The sequence below is a fragment of the Agelaius phoeniceus genome, chromosome 6 (assembly GCF_051311805.1).
Source record: "Agelaius phoeniceus isolate bAgePho1 chromosome 6, bAgePho1.hap1, whole genome shotgun sequence".
NCBI lineage: Eukaryota > Metazoa > Chordata > Aves > Passeriformes > Icteridae > Agelaius > Agelaius phoeniceus.
Window position 1 is genome coordinate 7,253,811 of NC_135270.1, and position 14,677 is coordinate 7,268,487.

General features: G+C 37.6%; 1 protein-coding gene across 3 annotated transcripts in view; it reads right to left on the reverse strand.

The window, feature by feature from the left end:
* Positions 1-1,699: 1,699 nt before the first annotated feature.
* The window catches only part of FAR1 (fatty acyl-CoA reductase 1), a 34,428-nt gene continuing 21,450 nt past the window's right edge, over positions 1,700-14,677 (reverse strand). For all 3 annotated transcript variants that reach the window (XM_054635012.2, XM_077179563.1, XM_077179564.1), the window contains 3 exons: positions 8,104-8,233; positions 6,666-6,793; positions 1,700-4,669 (listed from right to left, as the gene is read on the reverse strand). In XM_054635012.2, the coding sequence (XP_054490987.1) occupies positions 4,507-4,669; positions 6,666-6,793; positions 8,104-8,233 (421 nt within the window). In that variant the 3' untranslated portion in view covers positions 1,700-4,506. The remainder of the gene's footprint in view (positions 4,670-6,665; positions 6,794-8,103; positions 8,234-14,677) is intronic.

Consider the following 14,677-nt stretch of genomic DNA (forward strand, 5'->3'; position numbering starts at 1 on the left):
AGTGATATTAAAGGCTTATGGTAACAATCCCAAGACTTGAGGTTAATGCCTGTAACTGAATCAATAAGTAAAAAGTCCCGTTCACCCTACCTAGGGCCCATGGCTCCGAGCATTCCAGTGCATTAATGTTGGAACTTGCGCTTTCACCAATTAGTCATGGTTCCTCCTGCTTCCCATAGAAAGAATAAAAGCTGCTCAGAGCTGTCATTGTTCCATATTCCAGAAGAGACAGTTGCATAATTACTAATTACCTATCAGTGAGTAACAATAGCTGTGGAGCAGGGAAAGCCAAAGCTCCTGCACTGAAGAGAAGCACTGGGATAACACGAAGGAGAAAAGCATTTATAAATATCTTGGAAGCAAAGCAGGGTTAAATTTAGTTTGAGATGGCAGAGCAGCAGCTCAGTTACACAACCTTTAACTGGAAGTGCTCTGCAGGCAGAAAGGAGGCCAGAGCTGCCTGAGGGGCTGAGCAATGCTCCACAAGAGAGGAAGGAAACCTGGAACTGAAAGTGCTAAGTGAGACCTGTCAACCCGTGCTTCTACATTTATGATGGTAGGGCACATCTTGAAAATCAGAGCTGACAATTGCCATCAGCTTCACTGCTTCTGGAGATTTGCCCAAACACACAGCCAGGGTCTCCAGGCCAGACAAAAACTGCTCATGCTTCAGCACAAAGAGATTGACAAACAAAAATACACTTCAGTACATTGCTCCAGAGCAGAGATTCTTTGGTGGCTTTTCTTCATTTCTGTTACCAACTCTGCTCAACAGGCTGGGAAATATGCACAATTATGGGAAGTTTTACTTCCCAGCTCAGTGCTGGGTGCTTCTCAATCCAAGTTACCTTTACAAACGTGTTCTTTGCTTCTCAACAACACAGGATTTGATACTGTACTATGAAGAAAGGGCAAAATGTTCAACAGCACAAGACATAGGGGACAGCATCTTAAAACCTTTTTGCTCTTTGCTTCCAAGTTTGAATTTGAGATCAACAAAAACCATCTTGGTTTGGTTTTTTAGTCATAAAGGAAAGGTTAAGCTTAAAGCTGGCAGACCCCAAACCACAGCTTGCAGAGTTTTAGGATTGTATTATTGACAAAAAAGAGGAGGAATCTATGAAAAATGAATATTCCAAGAAATAAAAAACAAAAACCCACAGCATTTTGGTGATGCACTGACTTAATGCTACCTTTCCCTCCCTCACCACGAAATGCAGATGCCATAAATAACTGGAGTTCCTTGAAATATTAATCCTAAAGCTTCTGCAAAACCACAGTACCTTTTTTTAAACCATATGAAAATGCAGATGGGTTCATGCTATTTAAATAAAGGTGAAGCTAATAGTACAAATGAACAAGCAATGACAGCAAGGGGAAAAGGGGTTGACATACAAAACAGTCACCATGAGCAGAGATACCTCACCATGTGTTCTGATGAAGGATTAGATTCTGGAAGCTCATGAAAGTTTAGATTCTGAGGGTTTGATGGACTTTCTGGGGTTTAGGTTTTGGTTTGTTATTGTGAAGTTTCTCTGGTTTTGCTTTTTTTAAAATGCACATGAATCAGTAACTTGATTTTCATAGTTCTCACATAGGAAAAGAGCATGCTCTTGTATATTAAGGTGGCATTTAAATTATCTGGGTATTTTCCACAAATTAGACCAAACAACATAAAAAGATACAATGAACACTGTAACAACTTTGAAGGGATTTGTTTATTTTTGGTTTACAAACAAAGGCACCCAATATTTCTGTTTATGTCTTATAAAAGCTCACAGATTTAGCATTTGTTTCCAAACATCTGTTCCTACAGCAGAGAAAAACATTACAGGAAAATGTCTTTTTTTTCCTGGTCCCCAATTTTAATACCAGTAACAGTTCAGTGATAATGTTGTTTCAGTCTGTTCCTCTTCCTATTAACCAGCTGATACCCCTCCTGTAACTTGCTAGTCAAAACTCGAGTCTGCCTTCGTGGACCAAAATATAGTTCCAGTATATATTCCTGACCAACATCTTTTATGTGCAACCACTGGTGTGAAGAACTGCAGGACAGGGCTCCCATATGGAAAAAATCCAATAGTTCCAGGTAGAATTTCACAGACTGACCACAGGAAGTGACAAAACCAGCAGAAAAAATGTGACATTGAATCTACTGTCAGTTCAATAGGATGACTGATGAATTGGTGTAAGATACCAATAGGGCACAGAACAGTCTCCAAAGAGGGGAAAAAATGGATTTCTATATTGGCAAATGTTTAGTGTAGAGGTTAAATAAGCTTAGACTTAAAGTAATCTCTCTCTTTGTTATTTATCCAAGAGACTAAATTTCTAAGCAGTGTCTTGGACCGGAAGTAATGGGTTCATTGGCTTCATAGTTCATCTGAGTGTTAACAAATCAAGGTTACAAGTATCATGTTATAATGTTCATATATTATGTGTATAGTTAGAAACAACCAAAATTCCTAAGTGGATTGTTTCACAGAATAACTTTCAGAGTATGATGAAGTTATCTTTAGCAAACTTCAGCCACGTGCCAACATGGGACAAGGGGTGTCAGTGGACAGGAGGCCCCTCTGAATAAAGTCTAGAATTCAGGAATGCTTAAGCATACTTTCAGGTCTAGTGAGATACTTGGGGAGGCAGCTAAAAATGTCATACACCTACTGTATCTGTTAAAGTGTAACATCTCCAAGCACAGAAGCCTTAACTGATTTCAGCCACAGTCAGAGGTCTCTCACACAAGGTGTGGTCCTAGACCATTTAGGCTTTTCATCACTAGCTTTATATATACACCAGGAATTTAAAAAAGGAATTACAGCATAACTACTTACTACAGAATATTTAGCTTCAACAAGGAAGCCATTATCTTTTCAAAATGAGATATACACCTGCAGGAAAGGTGCTCTCTTTAAAGTAAGAGTTTTTAGAAGAATAGCAAAATAAGTTCTTTACAAATTTAATTCAATAGGACAAAAAAGTACCAAGGGCAAGTAAAATTTAGTTCTTGTGTAATTAAGTCATTACTTGCCTTTCCAGGCAGATTCAAGAACAAATTCATCAATACAAACTGATTTGAATGAACAAACACTGGACAAGGGTGCTGGTCAGTGCATGAATTAGAGGAACACCACAGTGTTCCCAAATCTGTGCAACCAAAATTTAAAGGGATCTTCATGTATTGCCTTGGATTAAAGAAATAAGGATTCAATTTTTTCTTACAACTTTCAATTTTTACAAATGTCTTCCCTACTGAAGCAAAGTAACATGCAGGAAAAAACCCAGATTTCTTCAGGTTTAAACCTAATAATTTAAGTTAAAAGATAGATGGAAGAACTGTTAACATCTCTTCATTTTGGAGCAAGGTGCATCTTACCCTGCTTGCCCAGTGAAATGAGGTTTTACTAGGACAGGGATGAAAAAGTGTGCTTGTGCATTGGTGTTGACCATGCATTAAATTTAACAGCTCAGAGATTTGGAAAAAAATATTAATTCTTGAAGTATTTGCTAACATTGCTTACAACTTAAAAACAGGTGTATCTCTTAATGAAAGTCTACAGCTTGTCCCACTACTATTACCAGCAATATAAATAGCAACCAAGCATAATAAATTCCTTTTCATTACATTTACCCTTCGAAGTCAGAAGTGCTGGCTCTGTGTTCTCAATAAAAAAAAAAATACATCATTAAAAAGAAGACAGTCAATGAATTCATTTACCCCTCTCTAGGTAACACTTCCTTTTATCTGCTGAATGCAAGGATCAATTCTGCTTTCAGAGTAGCAAATTGTTCATGCCAACACAAATGCAAGTTGGGCACAGCCAGGTTCAAGCACAGAACCAAATCACAAAGTGCATTCTGAAGCCCAGATATACAAAAGGCCTTTCAGTAAATAAGAAAGGTTGGTTCATTTTTTAATTTCTTTTTTTCCTTTAAAGCAAAGGAAGCACCCTTGTTGCATCCCTACTTTGAGGGGAAGGGAAGAAGTAGCAAAACCTAAAGACAAATTACAAACATTCTCAATTATTTTATTTCAGGAGATCCAGAGTCATTTGTACACTTTTGCAACTTGCAAAACCCTTCGTAATTTAGAAGAATTTCAAATAAATAGGTCTACAGCAACTAGCATCTACTATGCCAATATTTATCTTGCTCAATGTGGAATAAAACTTAAAAAGAAAAAAACTCATGTTAAGGCAGATTCCAATCAAACACGTTCCAAATTGCACAGTTATGTTGGTCAGTGGTCTAATATGTCTTCCCCAGGTCAAAGACTTAAAGTTATCTAAATGCTTTTCTGAGCCAATTCAGTGTGGCACTTGCCCTTGTTATTTGCTCCTTTTCCAGGAAGATATACAGCTAACATTACAAATACCATACTGCTTATTTCGCACTTCAATTAAAAATGAAATTATGCTTCACGAAATGTGAGACTGACTACATGTTACAGGGTTTGTGCAGTTAGACCACCATATGCATAGATGTCCTAATGCTAAATTCTCTTCCTCAGTATCTCATTGTGCTGGAGGCTCTGAAGTAGGAGAGGAACTTGTAACACAGACTAACCACAAAGTACCAGATGTTTCTTGCCATTTGTGACCTTGCGATGAAGATGCGCCAGATCAGGATCACGAGGATCGTGTTGAAGCCGTAGCGAATGTTCCTTAACCTGGGGAAAAACAAAAACCATCACCATGGGCCAACATGCAAAGACTCTGAGGGAAAAAGAACACTAAAAATTAATTTCTGGTGTAGAATACAGCTTGTTTATCTGTTCATCTCAAGATACATTACGAGTAATGACAGAAGTGAATAACAGAGAAGGCTTTTCCCTGCTGAAAAGCAGAATGAAAAAAAAGGAGCAGAGTCAGCCCTGTTGCTCACCACATGTACTTCTGCTTTAGAGCTGCTTGATGGAAACCTCCTAAAGCCAACATCACAGTGGTAACTTACCTATAGAAGGCTGTCAACCTAAAAATATTTAACACTCTGAACTTTCCTTCTCCCCACCATGTATTTAAAACTTCTTAAATAAGTAGAAGTAACTCTAACTGCCACTGATGACAATAACAAGAAAAAAAACCAAAACACCTCACCCCATTGTAAGAACTCATCAAATTTTCCAGATATTTCCACCCTCTTCACTGCAATTTCAAACACCTTCCTTTTCAAGAAACTATATTTAAAGTGCAGGATAAACTAAGTGACCTTTTAGAGCAACTGTGCTTTTTAGCAATCTTCTCGCATGTAGACATGAAAACGTCAAGAAAAACAGCACCCAGAATTTGCACAGACTTCTTAGAAACAGAGCAATCTCTTTGGCTCAGTAGATCATGACAATTTATATTGCAAGGCAGATCTTTTTAGGGAAATCTTGCAAAACCTTGAAATCTTTATCCTTTGTCTTGTTTACAGGAAAGGCTGGATTCCTTTACAACTCTTATTTGCAGAGAAAAACAGCTTAAATCTGCATGTTACAAAAGCAATACTTTTCCACTTGAGGAACAAATCTACCCAGTGGTTCCCTAGAGAAAAATGTCCCCTGGGCTGCCAAATCTGGTTAATTCTAAGGCAGCAGACTGCAAGTTCAGATTAGAGTTAAGAACTAGATGGCAACAAAAGAGACCAAATTAATACCTCAGAGCAAATGTCAGTCAGAATCTAAACCTCTTGCTAAACAATCCAATTACAAACTTTAGAGCTAGGGGCAACCAGAGGCTACTCTAATACAAGATTATTTCTCGAGTCATTTTCACTATGATCCTTTGCACAAAGAACAGCAGCTATGTGATCATTTCTATGCACTTTTTAATGGCATCTAAATAGAAATTTACTAAACCACCCAAAGAAAACAACCCAGAAGGGACACTTGTTTCGCTACTTCCACAATTATCACAGATCCTATCTTTCAAAAGTATATTTGTCATTTTAACATAGACCAAACCCTTCCACAGCTGCAAATCCTTGTCTTTAGAATGACAACAACCTGGAGTCACAAGTCACAACATGGATTGTTTCTCTTTGTACTATCAGGCTTGTAGACATGATGTAGAATTGCAGAACAAGATGATTTTTATTTCACTCTTAAAAAACAGAAATCAAAGACTACAGCTGCCTTGATGAATCAGCCAAGAACAAAACAAGGGCAACTGTGCTAATAAAATTCTGGACAGTACCAATCTATCCAAATGGCAGGAATTAAGTCACAGAGAAAAGGCCAAAGGAGGTCAGCCTAGAGCACCAACATCAAAGTGTCCTGCTCTGAAGTTTAGAGTCTCTGCCTTTTTATTTATCTGCCTCAAAAGATCACAGATTCCCAGAACAGCTATTGTTCTATTAAATTTCCCAAAGAAGCCATTCTGACCTGTGTAGCCACGTACCTTTGACCTTCCAAAAGATACTTGGGTAAAATCAAAAACCTGAATTACAGTATCCACACCAGTGATCCCAGACTGATACAGTAACTATTAATTCTGGGTGCAACTCAGGAACAACAATGCTTTTGAAAATGCTTCAGACCACTGGACTGGAACAGAAGAATTGTGGAGAACCTAAACAGTTGCTATTAAGAACAATTAAGTCATGACATGGAAAAGCAAACCTATGCAGGGCATAGAAAATATAAAATTATACTTAAAAGAAAAAAAAAAAAAGATTATACTTACTTATTTAAGTGCTTCCTAGCTGCAGGGAGGCCTGACATTTCTTCATTCAGCACGTATTTCTTTGTTCCCAGGCAGTAATTTTCCATATATTCTGCCCAGTGTAGTTGTCGAACATCAAAATTAAATGTCTGCGTAAGAGAAAAGCTTTCACTGTTAGTTGCCTAAAAATTCACCCCTATATCATTTAAATGAAAATAAATGTCTTTATTCCAGATAAATCCAATTTGCCTTTGACACAAGAAGGTTATCCTATCCTTAATCCTAGAAACAGTCCAGATTTAGGTTCCATTTCTGATTCAACCACCAGCTCGTGACATAATTTCTTCCAAATTTCAATCACTTCATGCCTTATTTTCCCTCCTCAGCAGTAATACTTTTCTCTCCACTTCTCAGTTTTCCCACTTCAACTGTCTGTAAGGAATTCCATTCTAAAAATAACTATTTCCTAGTATGTTATTTATTTTTAAGCAACAAAATTATTCTAATATGCTCTAAAATAAACACTGCTCTGTGCCAAGTTCACTGTTTGGTAAGTGCAGGGTGCTGTTAGCTGTGCTTAGAGTTGTACAGTTATATTTTAAATACTGTTCTATTTAAAATATATTTAAATACAGTTATATTTTAAATATATTTTAAATACAGATTTAATTCTAAATGCCTTCTTTAGGAGAGAAGGTCACTATGATGAATTTGATACACAAGTTTTTTACTGATGTATTGATCCCTTCATCTCAAGATTCTACAGTAACAGTGTTTAAATCCTAACAAAATGCAGCAATTTGAAAATACTAACAGTTCAAATTGTCTGGCATTTTGTTTTTCAAGTTTTTCCTGACTCAAGTTGCTAGGAGGAGCTAAGAGGACAGAAAGGGGTGGAAATACCATCCACACAAAAATCACCAAAAGCTATTTTATTTCCTACATTTAGACAGCTTATTTAGGAATCTGGTAGCTTCTCTGGAATGTAACTACTAGAAACACTTCAGTAGCAAAGACACCTCAAGAACGACAAAATTGTTCCAAATGCATAAGGGAACCTGAGCTTTTAGAACTGTAACTGGTAATTTTTATTCTGCTGAATACTAACCAAAGTCACAGCAGAAGGGAAGTTTAAATTCAATTGGGGCACCTGAGCCATTGCTGGTGGAGAAGGTAGGGAAAATTTGGAGTAAAGTTAAACCTGGGAAGAAACAAGTTTTCCTTCTTCTTCAACAAACTGTCATCCTTGTTTCACTTCTCCCTGCCCTTCTTCATCTCCTCTTGTCACTGATGTAGCTTTTCACAGAGCCCTGGCACATGTGAAAGGATCTCCCAGGAACCTGCAGTGCTGAGCTACTCCCTGCTCAGCTGCACATTACATCAGGTCCTTATTCTATCTTGCACTGCTGAGCTGCGGTCCCCCTCTCAGCCTCCATGGCCACAGCACACAGCCACTTGCCTTTTTGTCTTCAGGGGTGAGCTGGTTCATCAGCATGGTCATGTTCTCAGTGCTCCAGGTCCAAGAATTGCTGGTAAAGTACTCTAAAAACATCATGGACTTATGAAGACGTGTTATTGTCTTCATCATCCTGCAATCCGAGGCATGGAGTGGACATGTTACAGGAGTAAAGGGTAGTTCAAACAAGTGAAATAGACAATAACATTTTTTACCCTCCAACCCCCTTCCAAAAATCCCATCTTGCCTAAAGCAAGATGTACCTAAAGCATATTATATTACATCAATAGGCTATTTCTGCATAGTATTGAAGTGAACTTTGGCTGTCCAATCTCTGCATAAACCAGAAATTGTCACAGTCCTTTTTTTCCTAATCCTACTTCCCAGTGGAATTGCAAATTACCATTTTTTTCTTTTTTATTAGGGGGAACAATATGTTGTCTTCTGCTAGTAACTCTTAGTTTGGGACAGGCAGATGGAACACTTTTGCCTTCAACACACTGGAATATTCAGCTGTACTCAAGAGTCAGAGTTGACAGAAGTCTCAAATTGCACAGAGCAGAATGTCTGTGCAGGAACTCCCCTTAAACAAGGGAGGAAGTTGCCCTGATCTTCCTGCACATTGTGCAAGACCACATCTCTGCAACAGAACAGAGGTTTTCATCATAGTTACTAAGAGATCAAGGCTTAAAACCACCAGCAGCAAAGGGCAGGAAAATATTTAAGGGCACAGACAGATACACACACAGAACACATAGCAGATTGTGTTCTATGCTACTTCAAAATATGCAGAAATACCTTCCATCGTCCTTTATTATGCAGAGGAAGAAACTCTATAAAATCATCACTTGGAATACAGAGAAATTATGTTATAAGGATCAATTTGGGCAAGTTTCTCTTTGATCATACCATCTGAAGTGGGCCAAAAAAAAAAAGTATGAGTCATCCAGCCTCTCAGATGCAAAGCTTCCACATTTGTGACAAGAAAATTGTTTCAAGTGAAATAGACAATAACACAATAATTGCTAGACACCTCTAGCAATGTCTCAGTGCTAGAGGTGGCCACTCAATTTTAATAAGTACTAACTAGTACCACATGGCCTAATGCTATTCAATTCCTGCTTTGGGTGCTCAAGGTATTTCCATCTCACAGAAATGGAAAACTGCTTCCAATTTGATCCTTATAGCAGGACATGGATCATTTCAAGCACAAAGGTAAGGGGGGAGGCAAAGAAAGCAGAACCCACTAACAGGAAATGGTTTTCTGAAGGTAGATTTTGCCGAGAAAGATCACAGAAGCAATAAAAACAAACTTATTTTTCTCTGAAAGCTGCAATGCATTTGAATGCATCTTGATGCACTCATACTTGTTGAAGTGATATAGTACATTGTCCCAGAAACTCTTCTAAAGAGATTATTTTGCATTGCATTAGTGTCCCTTACTAGCAGCTGGCATCTCAGTATCTAAAACATTAAAATTTCCTCTTTTTCTTCTCACAGAATGGAGCAACACAAACCACAGAGACTACTGAAAAATGTAATCTCTAAAGAACAAAAAGCATACTTCTTTTTTAAACCTCATAGGAATATATCTACTAATTCAGAACTGACTTCAAATGCTTCAAATGTTAGACGAGCAGCTGATTTTATTACTAAGCACCTCTAGGACCTTTTAAACACCTGCTTAGATTTTCACCAGTTGGGCAAGGTGACACCAGTGAGGACTGAGTTGAACTGGAGCTCCCTTGATGCAGAAATAATTGGGAATATAAACTCTGCATCCAAAACACATTCTGTACAACCAAGACTACATTGAACCAAAAAAAAAGGGATGTTAGTTATGTCAAAAAATTAGGAAAATAACTCAAAACTTGGAAAGCAAAGATCTCACTGGTCAGATAAGCCAAAAAGACCTCAGAGCTAAAACGCCTGGATAAAATTAGTGCCAAACAGCATTTAAGCCTTTTTGCAGAGCTCTGTCCACTGACAGTCTGAAGATTATTTAACCTGACTTGCCCTTTTGAACCTTCCCAGTCTGTGTCCTTATGCTAAGCTGGACAAGCAGCTGAATTTTAGAGTGCTTTGACTGCTACTGTTTAAAAACCTTGTGCCTCTGCAAAATACAAACTGAGCAAATGAATATCTGACTAGATAAGTGTATATTTTGAACTTGTTTCTGGACACTGACATTGGTTTTCATTCTTTTCTAAAAAGAAAACCAAACTAAATTTAAACTAATGCAAAACTCTGCTGGGATTCTTTTTGCCTCTGCTCATGGATATGACTTTAGAGCTTAGCTAAGCTGATTACAGAAAAAAAAAGCTTAAAAGAGGGTTTTTTTCCCTCCCTCTCTCCAACTCAAATTGGATTTAGCAGCTGACCACAGAACCAGCTGATTCAACTCATCAAGGAAAAAAATTGTTTTTCTTTGTAGGGTTAATTTCTTTCTCTACCAGCCCAAAAAATCCAGTTCTCCACATTATCTCAGCTGCTTCATAAATGACAACATTGGAGGAAGTGGACCAAGTTTGTCTGTGACACTTTGCTGTCTTGAACTAAATCAACAGGAAACTACACTTCTCTTTGAGGGGAGGAAAAAGCGGCCTAGTGACATTGAGAGATGTCAGCAATGAGTGTCCTTTAGTGGACACTGGTGTAGCTCTGGCAGACTGAGCTGTAACTGCAATGGCACCATACTCCTCCTGTGAATGGCAACACACATGACTCAAAACCCAGCACCAAGTCACACAATGGAACTTTATCCCTCAAGTTTTGAAGTTAGTTATTCCGAAGATAGCCATTGCACACAAGTCATAAATACCAACACCAAATATAACCAGTCAGTACAAGACCATTGCCTCACACCTTCTTCATCAGCTGAAGACAGAAAAAGCCAGCCCTGCTGACCATCTCGCAGACCTGAGCAGCCAGTCTGGGTGACTTGCACCCAGATTCAAGGTAGAATTTTGCCTCCTGCTTTTGCAGTCCTAACTGCCATCAAGACCAAGCACATTACAACAGTTTGAAAAGCACATCACAGGAATTAAAAGTTTAAACAAGTTAATTCAATTAACCCTCAGTTAGGTGGGCTTGTTTCTATACCAGACAATTCAAAGTGACCTGGTTTAAGGCTATAACTGCAATTTGAAGAAGTCTTACACACAACCTATTGTCTCCAGGTTAAAACAGTCTTGATGCCAAATACAGACTGATCCCTCAGTGGATCTACAGGCTGCCAGTCTGCAAGTCTCTGCAGAAGGATTACAGATAACTACTTTCTTTTAAAGACTCCTCTAAAAAACACAGAACAAGCTTTTAGATTTGTCTTTGTTCAGATTTTCACCTGGCTGTAAATTTTGAACTGTAAGACACACTACTGAATTCTTATCTTTCCAGCAAGTCTGTGGTTGCTTTAAGCACACAATTTAAGCACTGTGAAGGTATAAAAATGTATTGATCTATTTAACATGATTTGCTTCTAATTCATTTCTGGTTTGTAAGACAGTAATTACATGAAAGATGCTTCCAGTTTTAAGAAGCTTTAAATTGAAATTACAAGATGTAAAAGACCTACTTTCATGTATCAGCCACACCTTTCCTTTAGCTTTCTAAGAAGCAGTAACAGAAGAATTGCAGCAGAAATCTCTGAACTACAACTTTAAATATTTCATGTCACATGCTATTTTCTCAGAGCAACTGGGAAGATCTGCTTGGTGTGCACTTTTAAAGGCTTTAACATTTCAAATATACCAAACTTCTTTTAAAAAACACACAGTTCTGTCATGCTAAGCACTATGCAAAGCTACAGGAGCAAACTATGCCTTGTATTAAAGATAACTAGACAACTAGTAAGCTCTGCTATGCAACTAGGTATGTATGGCAAGCTACCAACAACACTACCTTTAAACTTCAATGCTAAGGTTTATCACCACTAGTTACATAATTGCACAATGCTAGAGCATTATTTAGTATAAAATATTAAATTTTCATTATGCCAGTCCTTTTTGTACATGTTCTTTCTATACAAATTTGGAAGAAATACTACATAGGTTATTTCTTCCTTCCCTTTCCTTACCTTTTAATACTATCAGAGAATCGTTTAATTCAAGAACCTTCAACTAGATGCAAAAACAGCAAAAATATTTCCATTTTATCAAAAACATTGCTTCCACAAGTGAGGTGCAAAAAAATGACTCCCCATTGCAGAAAGATTACAACAGATAAATGCTTTGAAAATAGGAAGATTTTTTGTTTTAATTTTTATTATTACTAACATAATCATTTAATTCTGAAGGATCATAGACCTGATCAATTTCTAGCTTCTTCCTTTTCTTCTACTTGATAAAATTTTTCATTCGATTGCAGTACAATATCCTGATGGTATGACAAGAGTGCAGTTAAACCTGCACAGTGATTTCATTACTTATTTTTCTTGTAGAGACTTCAGTGTACTCAGCACAGAGAGGACAAGTACCCACCCACATAAAGGCAGGTTCGCAAAGTATTTGTATTTTCTTGTGCTCATTTTATTACATTTTTACTATACTGTTGTTCTGCTAAATCACAGTGGAAAAGGTCACATTTTTAATTATGCCAGCCCTTCTTCACTCAGACCAGTGTTATATTGAGTTTAAGAATATCTATTAATGTTTCCAAGTCTTTAAAAGTTTGAGTACATGCTACCTGGTAATTATAACATTCTATCAGCTGACATAATGACCACAGCAACAGCAGTACACCCCTCCAGCCCATCAGTTAAAGCAACTTCAAAGTACTAGAAAAAAGTACAAGAGTAAGGATCTGTCTCAAAATTCTTGTATTAATAAACACTAGCTTCTTCCATTAGGATTTAACACTGCACATCTTCCTTGCATCTAGTTATTCGTTTGCTTTTACTGCTTCTCTTGCAGGCTCCCATTTTTAAATGCTTTAAAATAGGAGAGAGGAGTGCTGTCTAGTGAAAGCTGCACTCCTGTAAGTGGGCTGTGTAGCCAGCTTAAAAGCTGTGACTGAACCCTAGCTCGGTGTAGTTCAATCTGCCATCTCTTCTCCAAACTGGAATCTTGTGCATCATAGGAAACCCATCCAATCACTGTTACAGTAAGCTAAGTAGGAATATTCATATCAGTAAACATCTCTTTTTTATTCTGTAAAGTATTAATGTCACCAACTGTACCAGTAGTGACAAAAGTCCTAAATTCCATCTTTAGACATCAAGTAAGAACTCCAGGAAGGGCAAAAACAAGAATCAACATTCAATTCATATGTTAGAATATAAAACCTAAGCTAAATATTCTAAACTGCATGATTATTCACAGCCTCATTTTACTCCCACTGGTCAAATACTCAGCAGACCAGCTGCCTTTCAAACCTGACAAGATTCTGGCAGGACTCCTTCCCAGCCATGCGGAAGACAGGACGCTGGCATTTATAGCATAACTATTTTAATGAGGGATAAAGTTTTCATATCTGTCAGGGAATTTCTATCAATTTTTATTAAAAATAACTTTAAAAATGCAAGAGAACCTGGAAGCTAAGATGTTTTATATACAATACCTTCTTTAGAGTTGAAAGTCTTTAAACTTTTTAATGTGGGAAGATTATTATACAGACACAGCTAACTGCCACTGCTGCTGCTTTAATATTACACTGTTGCAGCTGAGAGGTTTTCCCCTACAAACCATTTACACAGCTCCTTTCTACTCATCCACTGCTGTAACAGAGTTACAGGAGTTTTACCCTCGTTGTAAGACAGACCTAGACTACAGGACAACAAATGAATACCATTTGCACTGTCATGACAGTGGAGGTTTTATAGTCTGAAGGCAAATGCTTGTGAAAATGTAACACAAGCAATGAGTTAAGGCCGTGTGGCTTTGCAAATCTGACACAAATTGAAGTGGTACCTTATATACCTTCTATATGATTTAGTTTAGCCTATTATTTTCACCAATTTAGTTAGCCAAATACTAGCCTAAATATTATAAACTGAATGGAATGTTGAGATGATACAAATCAATGTACCAGGTCAATTTGTATCATCTACAGGAATAATCTGCAATTAAATGATCGGTCCCCCATTCCATTTTCAGTTTATAAAAGAACAACCTTAACACAAGCCACCTCTTAGAGTTTATGACTGACTAAGATTCTGATCCAAGACATCCCTTGGACAGCATTGTTAGGCCAGTCATTAAACTCTTCAAAATGCAGCCACTGGATTCTTATTGCTTAGTTAGTAAACCTAGATAGTGCCCAGGCCATGTCTTCTTTACAAGTCTCCACCACCTTATGGGCAAGATATTTTTAGCCCTGTCCCTCTTACCATGGTTTCCGACCTGTCAACATGAGCAAAACATCAAAGAAGAAAAACACTAAAAGGGTCTCTGCACACCGGCAGTAAAACAAGAGGGGGTTGTAGGAGAGCTTAAAGGCAGGTTCTCTTGCTACTTTTTCTAGTGGATATTTCTCGTAATTCTTAATCATGATGTTTTCTGTAGGAAAAAATAAGGATCAACATATTTTTAGTACTTATTTTCCAAGAATAAACATCAGTTCTATATCTTTTAGTTTTCTT